We start from the raw sequence: 21,189 nt of genomic DNA on the forward strand, positions 1-21,189 counted from the left end.
TAAAAGTAGAGATAGTGTCTGTCTCCAGTTTGAGATGATCTGAGCTTCGTGACACGGTGCTTTATCCTGCTGGAAGCAGCCATCAAGACCAACCTAGTCGTCAACAATGGTCATGTAGGCTGTGCTATTTAAATGAGGCTCATTTGTTGCTAAGAGACTAAAAGTGTAGGCCTTCTGTCAGTTCAGGCCCCTGTGAAGTGTAGCCTCAGTTTCCTGTTCTTAGCTGACAGGAGTGGCAGATGGTGTGGTCTTCTGTTGTAGCCCATCTGCGTGGAGATCTAATGCACTGTGCTCTTCTGCAAACTTTGTGTTCATAAAAGGCTGAACTGGTGTACCTAATGAAGTGGCGGGTGAATTCTAAATGTATTATAAAGCTTTACTTATTTGTTCAAATGTGAGCCTGTACTATACTAGATATGTTAGATAAGATTCTGGATTTTACTTGCATTTACAGTTTAAATAAAAAATTAACATCTGAACTCTGTGCAGCCTTTTTGACATGCAGCGGCTGCACCGAGTTACACAAGAGGTCCAGTTTATCTGTATCTTTTTTCCTCGCTGTATTTATGATCAAATATTCTGACCGATTTTTGATTTGAACCGTTTCTGGCTACATGTCACTAAACTCGGGAGCGCACGGACACGTCCGGCAGGCTGCCAGTGCACGCGTCACACCGGCCTCCGAGCTCGCGTTGCGTTCACTACACCCGTGTGTGTGTGTGTGTGTGTGTGTGTGTGTGTGTGTGTGTGTGTGTGTGTGTGTGTGTGTGTGTGTGTGTGTGTGTGTGTGTGCATTTTTTATTTCTTGAAGCCGTCTGTCAGTCTTATCAACGCCTTAACTCACTTCCTGGTTTTTAGTACCCGAGTCTTCGGCGTGAGCGCGCGAGCGTGCACACCCCCACCACACACACACACTGAGAGGGAGGGACGGAGCAGGTCGCGTTGCGTGTCTGCGCCTCTGTGTGAACACTTTAACCTGCGGCAAGATCTCCACACAGATGCCTCTCAGCAGACTCAGGTACGGATCAGCGGTGGGCCCCCGTTGCGCTCCTGTTGTAAAAAGTTTGCGAGCTCCTTCAGAGTTTTTTTCTTCCACAGTTCGCTGTCATGCAGCAGCAGCCGCCGGTGAGTCCTTGAAGGCGGCAGGACTGAAGCGGGGTGAATGTAAAGAGGTTCCCCTGAACTCTCAGGACTCCAGCCGCTGCATGCGAGGAGGAAACTTTGACTTTCTTCGCTGCTTCTGAACTTCCACACACGGAGAGGAGAGGACAGGAGGGGGGAGAAAGTTCCTCTCTCTCGGCTCTACCTGCGGGTTCCTCTCGCTGTTGAAATAAATCAGCTGCAGAATGTCTGACTCTGCATCCAGCTTCCTCCACATCGGGGACATTGTATCCCTGTATGCCGAGGGCACGGTGAACGGCTTCATCAGCACGCTGGGGTGAGTGTACCGTCACTGTCATGTGCTCTGTGTGCACTTGTGCGCTGTGGAAATGACTGTGAACACCTCCGTTGTACTTCTGTGTGCACACATCCGTTAACAGCCTGAGCGAAGCCCCCAGCTTCATTAAAACCTGAAGATGAGGAGTTTAAACTGGGTTCTGTAGATCGACACGTGGCTTCAGGTGTCAGTGCTCAGCGCTGAGCCGACACAGTGTTGAATGATTAGTTGTTGACTATCCGTCCCTGTGAGGAAGAGACTGGGAAGCATTCTTCCATCAAACAACATCAGACTCCACTTTAATCTTGTTTTCTTAACTTTGTAAAATAAAACATAACAAACAAACACATGGAAGTAAAATAAAATTAAAGGGTTTATATTTACTGGCACAACAACCCAAAACAGGAAAAAGATAAATAACAATGGATTGCATTTATATGCGCTTTTTGAGACTCTTAAAGCGCTTTACAATTCCACTATTAATTCACACACTGGTGGAGGCAGCTACAGTTGTAGCCACAGCTGCCCTGGAGCAGGTTGACAGAAGCGAGGCTGCCATATCGCGCCATCGGGCAGTAGGTGAAGTGTCTTGCCCAAGGACACAACGACCGAGACTGTCCGAGCCGGGGCTCGAACCGGCAACCTTCCGATTACAAGACGAACACCCAACTCTTTGAGCCACGATCGAATATTGTTAAAATAATGAAGAAATATTCTTTCTTTCTTTTTCTTTTCTTTTGAGCGGATTTATGTGCACTAGTCTCATCTCAGTTCAGTCTGATAATATAACCGGAGCTGACAGCAGCATTAGCCTCCTTACAAGCTTTAAACCAAACAGAGAGGGTTGTATTGTGAGTGGAGCATTTCAGTGCTCACTCGCCTGACCATAATTTGGCACTTATGTTTTTTTTAAAAAAGGATGCAATACCAGACATGAAATAAGTCCAAACTAACTCTCCTGATAGCAACAGGTGCACTGCTGCTGATGCATGTAAAAACACAGAGCACCATGCAACACAATTCAATGGAATTAAATAATATAGCTTGTTGGCCACTTGTCACCATAACCATTACAGCTTTTTAAGAGAGGACTGGACTGATATCTGATACACTGTTCCTTAGTTGTGTGTACCTGGCTTTTAGGATGTGTAGTTCAACCTTGTCTAATATAGTAATAACAGTTTACTGTTTGCAGTAAGGGCTGTTATATAGAAACGCTGACCTGGAAGACTGAGCATGTATCAAGACAACACTATGATGTCATTGTGTAAATATGCAGTCATTGCTAGTACATGTATGTTTCACAAAGTATTGTGTTTTTGATATTTGCCCTGTTGAAGTGAATTAGTTGTGGATTATTAAATAGTGTGATTAAACTGTGAGTATGCTGTCAGCGCCGGTTTCCTCTTCAGATCCACATCAATGCTTCTGACTATCATGAATTTAACCTCTTGTTTGTCTCTTCGCTGTAGTGGAACTATTTGTCATATTATGGTTAAAATATGACTGATATATATGATATACTGCCCACCACTGATTGTGAATAATATCCATAAAGAGACATTAAAAAAGCCTGAAACAGAGGAGTTATTATAGGTCTACGTGCATCAGGAGCAGCTGCTTTAATGCAGAAAGCCTGCAGTTAAAGAAAAAAGAGCAAAGACAATATTTGCATTTGCAAAGTTTCACAGGTGATGGAAAAATAGTCCGTGCAATGAACTGCTTTATCCAGAACTCCAGAGACGATAGATTGACTCTGAGGTGAAGAAGTGTACAGGCTCGTCAGTGTTTTGAAAGAAGGAAGGTGACATATGCGCATTTTTTGTTTTTGTGGAGAAGCTTCTGTGTGTGTGCTTTTCCCTGCAAACAAAGTGTGTTTTTGTGAAAACATACCAGACTTTGTCCTGTGCTGAGAGAACTTGTTGAACATATTTTTTAAATGAAGGCTTTGAAGCTTTTGGTTTTAGATTGATTTGGGCAGTGTGAGAATGAGTGACACCCACTGAAAGCAGGTGGTGCAGGTCAACAGTGGTGCATTGTGCACCCACTGAGTGTATGTTATGGATGGACATTGCTTTCAGGTCTGAATAGTGAAGCCAGTTTAGAAGTTTTTAGAAACTTTCTAATGGCCAGCATCAGTGGCCTTAATGTCTGCTTTGATGGAGGTTAATATGAAAGCAGCCCTCCTGCTCTGGGACTTGTGTAGCGTTAGCATCACCACTACAGCAGTAACAGTACACTTTATTATAAAGTGCCATAATCACATCACTGAATCTAAATGTATCAAACTGGACCCTTTTTCACCTTATTTCAGGGGGAAGGAAATCCCCACGGTCACTCAGTGATACCTTACATCTGTAAGGCGACACATGAACAAAACAGTCTGGATGAGAGACCCCGTTAAGATCCCTATCACCAGGGCACCGTGAGATCCCACCTACTCAAAAGTCAGATGGTTAATAATGTTCTTACAAGAGTAAATTTGTTACTGATGTCGCCAAACCTGTTTTAAAACTTTAACTCACATACTTGATCAAATTTGATGCAACAGTAATGCTGGCTCATTTAAGTCCTAATGATGCTCTAGAAATGCGTAAAAATTCAGCAGCCACCATTGGACCTGTGGGACACTCCAGCAGGACCACCTTCAGTATCTCTGCCTGACCTGACAAGTCTGTCTTTCTGTTGCTTTAGCAAGCAAGTTGATGACTAGACATTTGCTAGAAGTCATTATTCAGCTGCAAGAGTTAGTTGTCCTGGTGTGAGGCCCCTTGAGGGGCGGCGGTTTTAGGCTTTTGGACAGACTGAAATAAATAAATACATGCTATTATGAAGAAGAGATGCAGTTATAGTATTTTGCAGAAGTCTTGAGCAACCTACTATTTAGTAAGTTCATAATTCCATCAGTTTTGAAAAAGATCTCCAACACCACTGGTTGACACGTAGCCCCAAACCATAGCAGAGCCTACATTGTTTTACAGATGGTTGCGGATGGTGGTTGTACTTTCCTGTTGACGTCCTCCATACATATCGATGACAATTTGAAAAAATTCAAATTTAGATTCACGAGTCCTTAAAAGGTGTTGTTACCGATGTTCAGTTTAGTTGTTGTCACAGTAACTGGCATACCTCAGCCTTGGTTTGCTTCCTTAAGAATGGCTTCCTGACAGCCAGCCTTCGCCCGAGACCACTTGAAGAGGCTTCGGCAAACAGTAGGTAGAACTGGATCAACTCTAGGGCCAGAAGCAAACACGCACCACTGTGTTTTTATTGTGTTGAGAACTACCCTAAGTATCAGGCTCGGTGACATCCCTACCCTCACCTCCTGTGTGATCAGCTATAGATAGATCTTCAGTCCTGCCACTTCTTTGGTCCTCCACCTGTCCACTTTCCAGCTAATAGCTCTGTGGGAATTTCCTCGTTGGTGCAAAAATACTATTTTAATCACTGTCAAACAGTTCTTCTCAGTTCTTGAATCTACAAAAACTTTTTTCACCGTACTGAAAATGAGTGAAATTAATCAGAAAAACAAATAAACCCACAAATGACATTAACCATATATTTCAATAAGCGATTTCAACAATCAGTGTGTTCCTGTTATGAACCAAAATGTTTCTGCAGCATATCACAGAGTATTGACTATGAAGTATGTCAAGCATCTTGTCTTTGTCAAAAGGGTTTCAGCTAGAGTCCACTAAAGCCCTTTGTAGGTCGAAAGTCTTAATAAGTTACAGGGAGAATGGTCGTGCATGAAGGCTGCTTCAGAGTTAATGCACTCATTACACACCTTCCAGCTTTTCTGCTTGTATGTTACATTTGTTATCGACGAGATCAGAGGAGGAGTGCAACCAGGAAAACATTACTTTATGTTTTAGTGGTTTCTGATTTTTACTAACTTTCTCTTACATGTGTTATTTCAATAAAATTCAAAAATTACAGAAGATTGAAGTAAAGAAACTAGAACAAATGCAACAGATCATCTTTTTCCTAATATTGTCCAGAGTCTTCTGGAATTGCTGATGTTTCACTATCTCCAGCACAAACTTTAACACAAACATGCTGCATAGGGTAGCGGCAGTGCTGTCTGATTGCTTGGCAGGAAAAGGAAGTGATACTCGGCATGTCCAAGAGAGATTTCCATTGCCAGTTTGTGCATTTGTCCCTGCTGTTGTTAATGTTCGCTTTATGAGGACTTTGTGTCTGGTCAAAACTTTCTTTAGGTTCAGATTTGTTTTTCAGGTTAAGATTAGAATCAGTATTCAGTAACAATAGGGAGGCTTTCACTGTTGCGTTATGGTCTTGAGAATGTGTTATGTCACAGAGTCCTCACAAAGATATATGTACCAGCGTTTGTGTGTGTTTCCTGTACCATGGTCTTACACGCACTCCTTTGAATTTGACTCAGTCTTGACCTTTACAGCTTTATTCATTGACTGCCACACTGATCTGAACAAATACAATAAAAACTATAGGTCAACCTTTAATAATTATGGTGACGTCACAGGCAAGAGTCATGTTTTGCCCACCCATTCGCAAGGGGAGCTAGACAAAATTAGGCAGGTAGTTTGAACATTGTAAGGGGTCTACCTCTAATCTTCAGGGCTGAAAGGAAGCCAAGTAGGAAGTGCAACAGAAAAAACTTCACTTTCTTCAATGGTAGTTGAGGCAGGGTGTAAAAAAGAAAATCCCCATATAGTCCCAGATGAAAACGTCCAGCTTTACAGTGTTAAAAAGAACGTTTATAACCTGGTACAACATACTGTTTTGGTGTTATCTGTATCTATATCCCTCAACTGTACAGGATTTTTTTTAACTGACAGGTTTTTCAGCACAGGCAGTTGTAACTGCTTATTATCTGATGGCTTTACCTTTCCAGGAGTGAGTCAGATAACATATTTGTGTTGCTGGTGCCTTTTGAAGCATTTGAAGCATTCAGGTAGAGTTCTCTGGAAACAAACATGGCCTGCTGTGAAGTACAGTTTGTCTGCAAATTCAGTTTAGGTGAGCAAAATTCTTAAATTTTATTAGTACTCTACAGTTTCAGTGTTAACATTATGGGCTGGCAGCAGTCTATTCTCTCATTCAAATATGGTCATTTCTGGCTTGAAATAGTCAACACAACAGCAGTCAACACTGAGACTTCAGAATGGGACTTCACCAACCAACACATATGGTCCATATAGTCTAAGCATGAACCCGGGGACTCTAGTAAACTCTGCACCTTTCCTTTCATACAGGTCCAAATTCACATTCTATCATTTAATAGCTAGCAGGGGGGTGGCTGTAGCTCAGGGGGGTAGAGTATAGGGGTGCAACGATACACAACATTCACGGTTCGGTTCCATACTTTGGTGTCACAGTTCGATATTTTTTCGATGCAAAAAAAACGTTCATGCCTTTTTAATTTGTCATTTATTAAAATTATAAATATATATTATAACTCAAAAGTACAGTTTATAAATTTAATGTTGCTGAAACAACAATATAATAAAAATAAACAAATCTATCTGATCGAGAAATCACTCATGTTTGGAAAAGAGAGTTTATTACAGAGAAATGTCTCTTTCCAAAATAAAAGCTCTACTATACGCTTCTTCTGGGCTATATTCTCAGCAGCATATTAAACATATCATAAGGAGAATCCTGTGCTAACGGCTGTCTAAATGACTCGGTTAAAGTTTGTAGCATGCGTGCTTGTTGTTTTTGTCTGCTTCCACTTGTCTTTGCACTAGGATGCTGTCGGAGTAAATGTGCAGTCATATTCATTGTGTTCCCACTAGTGCTGTCAGCGTTAATCTCGTTAAAATGATTCTAATGCCATAACGCGGCAAATGCGGAGTAGTCGAGCGCAGATCCACTGAGCGCTCAACACAGACAGCATCGTCAGAAGAAAAGTTGATAAAATAAATTGAAAATGTTGTATTGTTCGATACATATGCGTACCGAACCAAAAGCACTGTATCGAACGGTTCAATACTGATACATGTATTGTTGCACCCCTAGAAGAGGAGGTCATCTACTGATCAAAAGGTTAGTGGTTTGATCCCTGGCTCCTCCAGTCTGCATGCCAAGTATCCTTGGACAAGATGCAAACCCTAAGTTGCTCTCCGATTCATCCAGTATGAATGTTAGCTAGGAAGCTAAAAGCTTAGAGGGAAGTGTTGGTGTGACTGGGTGAATGTGGCATGTTGTGTAGAGTGCTTTGCGTACTTCGGGAGAGTAGAAAGGCGCTATATAAGAATCAGTCCATTTACCAGAAGGCTTCATTAACTCGGATTTTAAAATGTCCACATCAGGAATTCCAGACATTTCATGCAAGTCACCATATTCAGACTTATACACAATGGAAAACATTTATGAAAAAATGCCTTCAACTATCTGTATTCAAGACCCCCAACATATTTAGTTTATTGCATTATAAAACAACCAAAGTCAACAAATGTTCAGATTTGTGCAGGTGGAAGATGAGAGTGTTGGGACTTTATTTTATCACCAATGAAGGTGACTCTAGTATAAATTCAAAAAGTTTGAATTTTACTGACACTCTAATTTTCCACAATAATGTGAAATTCCCTTTATTGCCCCTTATCCTAGTGTCCACTTATAGTACTGTAACAAAGAAATCTCCTGGGCCCAAATAAAACATTTTTAGTATAGTCCCACACTATAAAATATACATCTGTAAAAATGTAACCACAACAATTATCCATATTTTCATTCTATGTAACCTTCATATCAAAACAGTATCAATGATGTCAAGTCCCCAAACGTCTGTGGTTTGGATACGCATTACACACTAATGTCGACATGCTAACTGCTCAGTAGTTTGCCCATGCTAGCATCTTAGACAAGAGAAAAGTAAATATTTCTGCACTTCGTCCACCCTTTAATCAAACAAAAGGAACCTGACCTACCTCAAAGTCTTGCAGTGAAAGAGAACAAAAACACGGTCAGAGTTGAACATTTATCCGTTTGATGGAGGGTTTAACCCACAGTTGTTTTCACATTTTATTGAACTATTACTTAAACAAGAACTCCTTTAAGATTAAAATCTCTCTCCGGGGAGACGTGGCCTGGAAAGCACAGAAGGAAAATGATAGAAATTGACCAGAACAAAACCAGACATGGGACAATAAAACAAATCAAAAAATACAAAAAATACAAAAAATAACCAAATAGAGAAATATGAGCATGTAATACAAAATCCCTTATTACAATAACAGTTGCACTTTACAGAACCAGTTTCTGAGCAATTTGTGGCAGCAGTTTTTTTCTCTACACTCCATTTGTTTCTGTATTTCTGATATCAACTTTATGTCACCAATCTGTTTTTTTCCAGTGTGTCGAACAACTTGAGTGGGCTTCAGTGAGCACCAACTTTATACCCATCTTTATGATAAAATAAAGGGCCACCTGGTTCCCATCCACTAAGGTGGATGTAGTCACCATGGTGCCAACCATTCATTACTGAGGTCCCATTATGAAGCTGTTGTCATATACATATACTAAGGGAATCAATCAAAAGCAGGATTATTTTCCTCATGAACCGAGATGGGGATGGTGCTGTTTTGTTTTCTGCAAGTATTTGCATGAAAATGACAACACACTCTTGAAGAGCACAAAGGCCTAATCTAATCTCCTTTCATGCCACTCATAAGCCAAATGTGGCACAGTTGTTGATTTCTTTGTTTTATATACCTTAAGGGCCACATTTTGATGTTTTGGCATGTGTGTGGCTTCTGTTCACTCTTTACTTTGAGACATTTGAATAGGGAGTTCCTGCCAGGTGAGACAGTGAGTGAAGTATGAGTGGATGAACCTACTGGTTTCCCTACAGTCAAATTCAGCTGGATCAACACAAACAGGATTCAAACAGAAGCACTGAGCTGCTGAGGTAGTAAAGTACAACTACTAACAACACACTGCAGACACATGCCATCTTCGCTTTCTCAGAGAGATTAGTTAGTTGTCTCCTTCCCAGAAAAAAGATCTACTAAATAAACATTGTGAGAGCAACGTGTCAGCCTGCGATCATGTGATGGTCACAGGGGAACGCTACGTAAATGTTGAAACATCTCCGGCACTCCTCCCTGCACACTAATTCAAAGCAGGTGGTGAGTAATGAGAACAATGAGCTGAAACATCATGAAAAAACTAGAATTTTTCTGGTATGCAAAACAACAATGAAAATTACAGGGACACTCCCTACTACAAGAATAGTTGAAGGACATATGTAGAGATGCTTCAGGCGGTTTTTGAGTGTTTTAGACCATTTTTTGGTAAAATACCCGTTCTTACCTTTTACAGAAGCAAAAACTGCAGTTTCATCGTAGTTACATTTTAATTTCAGTTATGGGTTCCAGCAAAAATAAAAAAAAATGGAATAAAAGATGATTTTGAATTGAATCCCATTTTATTTACATATCGCCAAATCACAGCAACAGTCACCTTAAGGCCCTTTATATTGGAAGTTAAAGACCCTTCGAAAATAGAGAGAAAACCCAACAATCTGTCTGATTGTTGGATTCCTCTTCACTCACGGCGGATTCCTCTTCACTCACGTCTCCATCCGCCAGTTGCCATTGCGAGCTGGCCTCACCAACTCCCCGCTGCCACGACCACTGGCGATAAGGAAAGGCTGCTCTTCATAGAGGATTCACGCTCGGGGAGACTTTTCTGTTTGGCTCCCAGAAGAGCCTCGGGAACTCTTGCGTCGTCTTTGCATACCTCCACAATGGTATATTATTTAATCTTAAAAAAAAATAAATAAAAATTGGAGATTTCCCGCGTACCACCAGAGAGAGCCCAAGTATCACTAGTGGTACGCCTACCACACTTTGAGAAAGGCTGCCATAGACCACTTAGCATTCATCCACATGTTGACTGTTATATTGCTCTAATAAGTCCCATGATGGCTAGGTGACTTTCAGGGTGCTAATGACACCACAAATGATGCCACTTGAGATTCAGCACTTTGGACTACTCAGCAGTTTCACCTCCTGGATGCCAGAGTCGAGCCGCTGCTCCTCCGCATCGAAAGGAGCCAGTTGAGCTGTTTCGGGCATTTGACAAGGATGCCTCCTGGGCGCCTCCTGGGTGAGGTCTTCTGAGCATGTCCCATTGAGAAGAGGTCCCGGGGCAGAGTGATTATATCTCTCGACTGGCTTGGGAACGCCTTGGTATTCCCCTGGACAAGCTGGAGGAGGTGGCTGGGGAGAGGGAGGTCTGGGCTTCTCTGCTTAGGCTGCTGCTCCTGCGACCCAGCCTCAAATAAACGGCAGAAGATGGATGGATGGATGGATGGATGGATGGATGTGGAGAAGATAGGACCCAAACCCAGGACTCACAGCTTGGTGAAGGCTGGTATAAAGGAAATGTGAACATATGGAAAATAAACAGTTCACATAAACAAATTGAAAACCATGGATCAGTGACCCATGAACCCTGACAATTACTGTGTTTTGTGTTCACTTGCTGCACTTTACTCTTCTGTCTGCAGCTGAGTTTACTAAAGTCACTTTGGAAAAGGATCTGGTCTCTTTGGTTCAAAAACTGAACCAAGGAGATTTGAGTTGTCACTCAGCATCATTGAAATCTGTGGCCTGCCAGTTCATTTGCTGTTTTCTGGGAGGGAAACATGGAAAACATCTGTGTTTATTCAAACACCTGGATCCATATTTAAATGTTTCTCCTCCTGCAGCAGAAGAAGGAGGGACAGAAAAACGAAACAAAAAACAACTATTGCCTTGGCATAAATACTGTTAAAACTACTGCAATTAAAATTTTCTCCATGTCAAAGAAGCAAAGTTAAAAAGGACTTTTCTCTATCGATCAAAGCATCTCCACGCCTGACTGGGTGCAGTCGAAGCAGAACCACCCAGAGCTCCATCCGGCCGCTGCCTCCAGTTCTGCTGGTGTTCCAAAGCCAGTCAAGGGGAAATCTCTGGGATGGAAGGAAGCCTGAAATGAATTCAGTTTTATGAAGTATTATGATAGTGAGCGGTATTTAGGTCAGTGAATTGTTTTCGTGGAGTTTTTGTTTTGTTTTCTTTGTTTTTTTTGCTTTTTTCATGTTTCATATTTTGATGGAGTTTGACATATGGGCTGGTGAAAACAGGCATATGGATGCTGTTTTTTTCTTTTATTTTGGTTAAAAAAGGAGCTGAGCTTGAAATTAAAGCCCTCAATTTCTGTTCCTACTCTGACCTATGGCTGTGAGTGTGACTGATGAAATAAGATTGACACAAACAGGAGAAATGCAGTACTCAGCATTAGATTGGCAGAGGGCCTTGGTCATTAATAAGAGCTCAGAATAGAGATGCAGTTGTGGTGGTTCAAGCACCAGGATGTGTGCTGGGTGCCCTCTAGATGAGGTGTTTCAGACATAGCCAACTGGGAAAAGGCCTCATGGCTCTTGCGAGATGGGGTCTAGGCCTCTCCGCTTAGACTGCTGCTCCTTTAAATAAATAGCTCTTGTTTCAGTTTCAGATCAATGCACTTCATTAATCAACATCTCTGATCTACTGCTGTTGGGCGCACCTGCAGATTTCTGACTTTCTACCATCATTATATACAATTTATACCCATTTTATCCTATTTACACTGTAAGCAAATTAAAATAATAATAATGGATTGGATTTATACAGCGCTTTTCAAGGCACCCAAAGAGCTTTACGATACCACTATTCATTCACTCTCACATTCACACAGCTACAGTTGTAGCCACAGCTGCCCTGGGGCAGACTGACAGAAGCGAGGCTGCCATATCGCGCCATCGGCCCCTCTGGCCAACACCAGTAGGCAAGTAGGGTAAAGTGTCTTGCCCAAGGACACAACGACCAGGACAGAGAGGCCAGGGATCGAACCGGCGACCTTCCGGTTACAGATGCGATTCCCAACCCCCTGAGCCACGGTCACCCCCGAATCTCTTAATAGCAGCAAGCTAACGAAATTGGAGGTTCAGGAATTGGATTTATTTAGATAGACTGTGTGAAGGCCTTTGTATGTCAGTCCTGAAATCGTTGTTTCTTAAAATGTGGTCACTTGTAGGGGTGCAGAGCATTTCAGTGGCTAAGTCAACACACCTGAGTTTGTGTGAATGGAGCAATCAAGAGCACAAACGTCCTGAAAGACATGCACACACCTGACAGGCAGACAAAGGGACTCACCGTTCCTCTTCCCTGCTGCTTTTCTTTCCCTCCCTCTTTTTCACCATTTCCCTTCCCCCAGTCATGTCTGTCCCGTATGTAACAACTGAAAATAAAATAAAATAAACAATAAAAACAAAGGTCAATCAAATGGACCAGTAAGGTGCACTTGGTAAAGTACATCCGCTGGGCATCTTTCTCGGCCTTTAGACAACAATTATGATGACAAAACAACCAAACAGGACAGGCGGGCAAAAGAAAAAAAAGACAAAGGGACTGATTGGCTGTTTTTGTAGCTACGCTGGTATCACTGGGGGGGGAAGAAAATCCCACCTCAAGAGTAGAAAGAAACATAAAGAGGATGTCTGGAAATCACAGCAAGTAGATGCGGCAGAAGGAAAAAAGGGAGAAAAGAAAACAAAAAGGGAGACAAGGGAGGACTTTTTCAAAACTAGGGACAGTTTTTTTTTAAAGAAAGACAAGAAGAGAGGATTGGAAAATGCCAGCAGAAAGAGAGGTGGAAAGAAAAGACAAAGGAAAGGAAGGAAAAATGCAAAATGCAAAGGAAGAGGACAATGATAAAACAGAGGAAGGAAAGACAGAAGCAGGAAAACCGAATTTACTAAGAAAAACTAAGAAAAGTTTTTGTTTCTTTCTGCTTCACCTCTGGCTTTGTCAGGTAAGGGTGAATAAACTTTTGCTAGAGTGAACTAAACCTGATTTGTGTACCTACCCACTGGCATTCAGCCGAGTAAACAAATGAATGAACGAACATGACAGTAGCCTCTGCACACCATCCATCCTTCCTCAGTTTGATTGTTTGTTTGAAGTGAGCTTATAAAAGCAGCTTTGTGACTGATGAGCCACAAATACGTGGACGTTGGAGCTTTTCACAGCCATTTTGCGGACACCTGATTTGTCTACAGGTTGTGGTTTAGTTTGCACCACAATGCAAAATATTATTCAGATAATGATGGTCGCTATGAGAGAGCTTCAAAACAAGCTTCTTTTATACACTCAGTATAATAATGCACAACAATGATGAGTGTGTCATTTTATACAGTCATGATAAAGGTGAGATCACCTTTTCAAGGTTTTCCTTCAGATCAAAGACAAGCAGATGGAGAATCAGTGAGTCAGTGTGTTACACGTGTAGACATGTTTCCATCACTGCAGGGGACATTTCCTGGAGACTTAACTTAAAATGAACCTTAAACCAGGTATTCATTCTTAAATGGAATGATTACATTAACGGGAATTGCTTTTAATCTCCACAAAGGAGTCAAGCCCCTACAATAGGATGTGTGACACACTGGTATCCTGCTGAAAGTAGTTAAAGTGCAAAAGTAATCCCGCTGTGCACAGCCTCAGTGCATGAATGTGTGTGTGTGTCTGTGTGTGTGTTTTGTAGTCACATAAATCTGTTTACACAGATTAAATGAAGCAATTTTCATAAAGTAAATTCAAAGATTTCATTGTTAAGAATTTATAATTGAAGGTGAAGATAATTATATTTTATAAGCTGAAATGAAGTTTTGGAAATACAAGTGTGTATTTGCATGTGCATGTGTGTGTGTCAGACTGCCAGAGGTCTTTGTACGTCTGTCTCCTGGTGTTTCCTAAGCAGCAATAATAACAGGGATTTACTCTAATGAGCACACGCACACGTGGAGTCATGCTCTGCATAGTCAGCTGTCAGCGGCAGATCCTTAAATAGTCATATTTAACACAAAAATCACCAAAAACAGAGAAGACAGACCCAACGGATGAAGCTGTATTTGGTTATGGAAAGTTAGAGCTCCATCACCTTACTTAGTGAGGTTTTGTAATCTGCTGAAACTTCAAGGAAGGTTGAAATATGTTGCAGAGGGTTTTTTGTTTTGGTACGTATGCAAGATGGATGTCACGACACCATGACATCCATCTTGGATTTGGTTGTGAGTACTGCTCTTACTGAAATTCACTGCCAGAGTAAATGAGTCAAAGTAATTTCATGTATTATAAAACTTAACGGTGGAGATATATTAGGGAGTAAGTCAATATTTTGTAACTGGGTCAGAGCAGCTACACACCTGCAGCCCTTGTGGGGTGTTCCCAGTCTGCAGTGGGAAGAAATAGTGTTGAATCAGTGACACGGTCACGGATGACCAAGGCTCACTGATGCACATGGGGAGCAAAGACAGGCCCGTGTGGGCCTATAGTAGGCCCACACAGGCCTGTCAAGAAGTTAATGTTGGTTCTGATAGAACGGTGTCTGAATACACAGTGCAGCACACTCTGTTGTGCAGGGGGCTGTATAGCTACAGACCAGTCGGGGTGCCCGTGCTGACTAGGGCTGCCACAAACGATTATTTTGATAGTCGACTAGTCACCGATTATTTTTGCGATTAGTCGACTAATCAGATCATGCATCCATTGGACGTACAGCGTACAGCTTATTGCACCAGCAGCATCTGCTCTTATATAACTATCATTAGCTTACAGCTTTAAGTGTTTAAGGTATGTGCTAACTAAAGACAAGATGATAGTTTATTAAATTTTAATGAAGTTTGCAGATTGTTTCAGTGGAGTTTAATAAACTCAGCCGTCTGCTCCTTGCTATCTAAAATATAACAGCACACCGGAGTAAATTCTCGCGCATCTCACACTTTTAACATTTATTCAGCTGTGTAAAACCTATAACTTTAATCTCAGCCAAACCGATTCACTCACTTTTCAAGGCACCCAAAGCCCTTTACAATTCCACTGTTCATTCACTCTCACTCACTGGTGGAGGCAGCTACAGTTGTAGCCACAGCTGCCCTGGGGCAGACTGACAGAAGCGAGGCTGCCATATCGCACCCTCTGGCCAACACCAGTAGGGGGCAGGTGAAGTGTCTTGCCCAAGGACACAACAACCGAGACTGTCGGAGCCGGGGCTCGAACCGGCAACCTTCCGGTTACAAGACGAACTGCCAACTCTTTGAGCCACGATCGCCCTGATCGCCCAGTGGAAGAAAGTGGCCTGGTCTGATGAATCATGTTTTATTTTTCATCACGTGGATGGTCAAGTGTGTGCATTACCACGTGTTGGGTGCTGGGAAACTTTGGGTCCTGCCATTCATGTGGATGTCACTTTGACACACAGCTTCTACCAATGTATTGTAGACCACGCACATCCTTTTGCCTTCCCTGGTGGGTGTGGCGTTTTTCAGTGGGACAATGCGTACTGCAACAAAACAAACATGGTTCCAGAATGCTTTGAGGAAGAAAAATCTGCATTTCAGGTGTTGACTTGTCCTCCATATTCTACAGATTTCAGTCCAAATAAGCGTCTGTGGAATGCGCTGGACAAACAAGTCCAGTCCATGGATGCCCCACCTCCCAACTTACAGGATTCAAAGGATCTGTTGCTAACATGTTGGTGACAGGTAACACAGCACACCTTAGGGATCTAGTGGAGTTGATGCCTCGATAAGTCAGGCCTGTTTTGGCAGCAAATACACACAGACACAGTGTTAAATGTCGCTAGACTAATGGGCAGCACACGCTGACATTGTTACCCTGCACTTTGGTCTTCGCATGTTAACATTGTGGTGCGTTTATGCTCATTATCTTGTTGCAATTTGAATCCCTCACCACAAAGATGCAAACCAGAGGGTGGAGCATGTCTCTGAAGAAATCAGTGCTGCCTTTTAATGGATAGGGTGAACTCCATTCACTGCAAGTTTCCAGCTCCATAGCTACAACTCCCAAGGCTTAAATACCCCCCCCCCCCCCCCCCTTACCCCCACCCCACTCCTTCCGAATGTTTCTTTAGCAGCCCCCTTGTCTTTCTGTTCTGCATGTCTTAGCCTATCCAAGTATTTCATCTTGTATTCTTTCTTTAGTCATGTATCTGTGATCTAGTTCTTTTCTGTCTCTCAGTGAGGAAACCTCTTGGTCCATTTTGAGGACCAACTGATCCACTTTTTCTTTGTGGGTTTGTGGACTTACTTCCTTAGGAACCTGTAATCTAATCATGGCTGTGACTCTGTGGAAGCCCCTCACTGGGACTAATTTTCTTTTAGTTCTTCCACTATCACAATGCTACTAATCATAGTGTTTAAAAAGTGCCTTACACCTCCTTTATCTTTAATGGCCACCAGTAGCTTCTATGGTTGCAGACGTAGTCCATAGACTGTGTTGCATTATATGGGAAAACGGCTCCTTACACCCCAGAAAACATTTGAACATGAAGTTTATTTAGTAAATTATGCTAATGCTTGGGTTCAAAAGGAGAACTAGCTAACTTGGCATAAGTTAATCACAAGATGTTAGCCACTGTGTGTGCCGTGTCCTCGCTTTCACTCAGATCAGCTGGTGAAAACTGGTATAATAACACCTCTTAATGTGCCTGCACTGACCAGTGAGTGTGTCACAGCGGTTAACTAAAGGAAGGCGCCGAACACTCCTAAATAAGAAAACAAAGATGAAATATATATCGTTGCTACATAAATAGTTGCTTCACAAGTCCATCTACACCTCACTGATAATAACCTTTACGAACAGTTCCAGTCTGGTTTCCGTCCTCTGCATAGCACCGAAACTGCTCTTATAAAAATAACAAACGATCTTCTTATGGCAGCTGATTCTGGTCTCCTCTCCATCCTTTTCTCCTTGATCTGAGTGCAGCCTTTGACACCGTCTCTCACCCCATTCTTCTTAGCAGATTAGCTTCTATTGGCCTCTCTCATACTCCCTTAGCCTGGTCTAAATCATACCTGTCTGACCGCACTCAGTTTATTCAATTAAAATCCTTCACTTCTCAGCCTTCTCCTCTGTCTACTGGGGTGCCCCAGGGATCTGTCCTCGGGCCCCTGCTTTTCATCATTTACCTTCTTCCGCTCGGACACATTTTTCGTAAATATAACATTCAGTTCCACTGCTATGCCGATGACACCCAGCTTTACCTCTCTACCAAACCCGATTCTACTCTTCCTCCACTCTTCTGCTTGGCTGAACTCAATTCCTGGTTCTCCTCCAACTTCCTTAAACTCAACAGCAATAAATCAGAACTTGTCCTGGTTGGCACTAAACTATCACTATCCAGAATTAATGATTTTTTTCTCTCACTATCAGTAATTCGTCTGTTCCTATCTCTCCCTCTGTGAAAAGCTTTGGGTGTCATTCTCAACAGTATCAATAATGTCACACGTGCAGCATATTTTCAACTCCGTAACATCAATCGCCTCCGCCTCTTCCTCACTCCTCATGCCACTGCCATTCTTGTCCATAATCTTGTTATCTCTCGAATTGATTACTGTAACTCACTATTATTTGGCCTTACACAAAAATCCATTAACAAGCTCCAACATGTCCAGAACTCTGCTGCCCGTATTATTACTAGGACTTCCTCTACCCACCACATCTCCCCAATCCTGAAGCAGCTTCACTGGCTCCCGGTTAAAGTTCTCATTCATTTTAAAATAATCCTTTATACATTAAGGCTATTCATTCTCTCTTTCCACCATATCTCTCTGATTTAGTACAGATGAACTTCCCATCCCGGTGCCTCACATCTTCATCTTCTCTTTCTCTCTGTTCCTTCCGCTCGTCTGATTACAGTGGGGGGCGGGGCTTTTAGTTGCTCTGCCTTGACTTTGGAATATCTTACCCCCTGACCTCAGAAACATTACTTCATTCCCTCTTTTTAAGTCCACCCTCAAAACTCACCTGTTTAAAATTGCTTATGTTTAAACCTCTGCATGCTCTTAACTTTTATCTGTTACTCTTATTATTGTGGATATATTTTTATTTTTTTTATTTGTTGTACAACGTCCTTGGGGGTGCTCTGAAAGGCGCTATTTTTAAATAAAATGTATTATTATTATTATTATATTCCAAAACTTAAATCGCTTCCACTGTGTGTTAGAAAGATTTTAAAAGTGAAGTGAATAAAATAGATAAAGGGACATCATTTCTACCATAACAAAACGTGGTAGAAGTTAATTTTTCTGGTGCACAAATAAATACCAGCTAGTTCAGATTGATAGTTGTTTCACACATACAAAAGGAATATTGATGATATGGCCTGTTTCTCTGGAACAAATGAATCCTCTAATACTTGTATAGAAATGTTCTCACACTGCACAAAAAACAGTGTGCAGGTAAAATTACCGTTGGAGCACCATTCTATGTTGTTCTTACCACTGTGCATACGCTAATCTAAACCAACATGCTTGCCCATTCTGCATCAGCATACTGTTTAAACATACAGAAAGTGCAACTGAAGAAACTGAAACAACAGCGTCAGAGAGGAGGAGAAAGCAGACTCCTTTTCATTTAGTATTTTTTTCTTTACCTGCAAGTTAATCTTTTGTTTTTATTTTTTGTATTTTAATTCTTACCGCTTTTTAGAAAATTGCAGTTAAGAATTAAAAATCACTCCTGTGTATTCCTACATATTCTAAATGTGAGGCATCTGTCCAAACGCTAAATCTTGGCACAAAGTGAGTGATGAAGCAGAATAATGATCTCAAGCACAGCAGCTGAAAATAAAAAGAATGAAGGTGTTGCAGTGGCCCAGTCAGATGTCCAGACCTCAACCTTAAGAGAGCTGTGTTTAAACAACTGCCCACAAACATCAAGAGATCTTTGTAAAGGAGAGCGGATTAAAGTTCTTCCACAACACTACGAGAGACTGTCAAACAGAAAAAGAGAACCTCTTGCTAAAGGTGCTGAGCGCTGAATCATCGTTCTTATTCACAAAACTGCACTGCTGAACTCCTATGAAACCTTTCTGTTTCACACCACTGTAGACACATATAAGAAGTGTGACTGTTAGCGTGGTCAGTCCCAGTATTGTTATTCTTCTGTTTGGTTCTAAATCATCTAAGCTGCCTATTATTTCTAGGTTAATGTCAGGAAACTAACAGAAAACAATGCAGGGCTATAAAGTGCTCTCAGATGTTTTGAGCTGAACATGCTGTCGATCAGTTTAATCTGTACCGATGGGGGCAGAGTCACCGCTCACAGCTTGTGTCTTGGCAGCACTGGTTGAAAACCTCCAACCCGTTTAATGAGAAAAGTTGTCTAAAAATAGATGCAGAGTTACCACAAACGTCTTCACGAGACTGCAGAGTGTTGCTTCCTGTCGCCTCTTAAAATGACTGTGCTTCTGCTGTTCAACATATCAACAAGACATTTCTCACCCTACTTACAACTTTCCAAATTAGACCATCTGTGGGAGAAGAAGCTTTAATCAGTGACCTGTCACCAAACGCTACCGGCTGTTTTGTCAGATTTCACTGGAAATCAGTTTATCGGCATTGATCTCTGCGTAGCTTCACTGACAAGTGTTATATTTATTTCATTTATTTAGTTCCATTGTATTTCTAAGGTTTCGTTAACAGGATTGTATTGGAGTGGGGGTTTTTTTTAACATTTTTAAGATACAAAGTAAATGCCACGTATAGTTAGTCAATTATTATAATTAATTTTAATTATTTTTTCCAAGTTTGTTTGTAATTAATTATTTAAATAAGATATAACTTAGAAAAGCATTACAACAAAAGTACTATTCTTCAACCCGACTGTCATTTCAGCTTGTTAGGTCATGTGTCTCTCTACAGTATCTACAATGTTGTCTCTACAACCTTCAAACTACAGAGCTGCATATTTCTGAAACCAAAAAAACCTACAGCCTCAGTCACACAGGTCAGCGATGCCCTCAGAAACCTCTGGTCACCAGGAAAGAAAAGGATGTGTATTCATTAACTGGAAAAAGTGCCAGAAACTGAAAGCAGGCGAGTGTTTGGGAGTGGGCACCTCCCATGGCAGGGGGGTACAGGTGATTGTGGCAAACTTCTAGTGACCAATCACAAGAAGGTTTTTGGTGCAGGACTGCATGCCTCTTTATGGCCAGCAACCTTCTGCCACCCCCGGTTAACCAGTTAGAGAATACAGTTTTTTCCCTACTGACTTGGGCAATTCACAGCAACAGACATCAAACTCACTTTCTTGGGGATTTTTTCCATAACAAGCAGCGGTCACCTGGCTGCTGCTGACTGGTCTCTAAGCCTGTCTAAGACCCTGACTTTTTGCCTTGTCATCAGGTTCCTGACATGAATTTTAAAGGGTGATTTTTCATCAGCAGAGCACCTGAGCGCCTAAAACATGAGATTTTAGTTCATGTTTTTTTCTTTTTGAGTCCCACTTAATGTCATGTCTTAATACGTGGTGATTTTTTTTATGTGGGATCTGGTGAAAACTCAGGTATTTAGTCTTACCTGGATGGTAAGAAAGGTTAATGTGCTTGTTTCAGACAAAGGATGAACTGAAGGGCCTCATCGAAGCCTGGTATAAGATAAAGGATTTTTCTGAACTGTGAATCACACAAAACTACTTTAATTGCTTTACATGTATATAATTGCTGTATAACATAGAGCTAGAAATAAGCATAAGAAAAGTATGTAATGTTTACTTGTTGTGATGTTGTTGGGCTCTCCCTCTGAGTGACGCCACTGTTGACGGCATGTTTCCTGTTCTTTGTCTGTCTGCAGGTTGGTAGATGACCGATGTGTGGTTGAGCCAGCTGCTGGAGATTTGGACAACCCCCCAAAGAAATTCAGGGGTAAGAATGAC

The 21,189-nt window shown here is 41.7% G+C and overlaps 1 protein-coding gene across 3 annotated transcripts in view; it reads left to right on the forward strand.

Moving 5' to 3' along the window:
* The first annotated feature begins 889 nt into the window (after nt 1-889).
* The window catches only part of itpr3 (inositol 1,4,5-trisphosphate receptor, type 3), a 70,227-nt gene continuing 49,927 nt past the window's right edge, over nt 890-21,189 (forward strand). The window contains exons 1-3 of one of the 3 annotated variants that reach the window (XM_080897856.1): nt 890-1,018; nt 1,099-1,438; nt 21,108-21,178. In XM_080897856.1, the coding sequence (XP_080753982.1) occupies nt 1,347-1,438; nt 21,108-21,178 (163 nt within the window). In that variant the 5' untranslated portion in view covers nt 890-1,018; nt 1,099-1,346. Of the gene's footprint in view, nt 1,439-12,996; nt 13,265-21,107; nt 21,179-21,189 lie in introns of those variants that run through there. The other 2 variants (XM_080897858.1, XM_080897857.1) reach the window with 2 other exon arrangements.

This window comes from Rhamphochromis sp. 'chilingali' (assembly GCF_963969265.1).
Source record: "Rhamphochromis sp. 'chilingali' genome assembly, chromosome: 12".
In the NCBI taxonomy this organism is placed as follows: Eukaryota; Metazoa; Chordata; class Actinopteri; order Cichliformes; family Cichlidae; genus Rhamphochromis; species Rhamphochromis sp. 'chilingali'.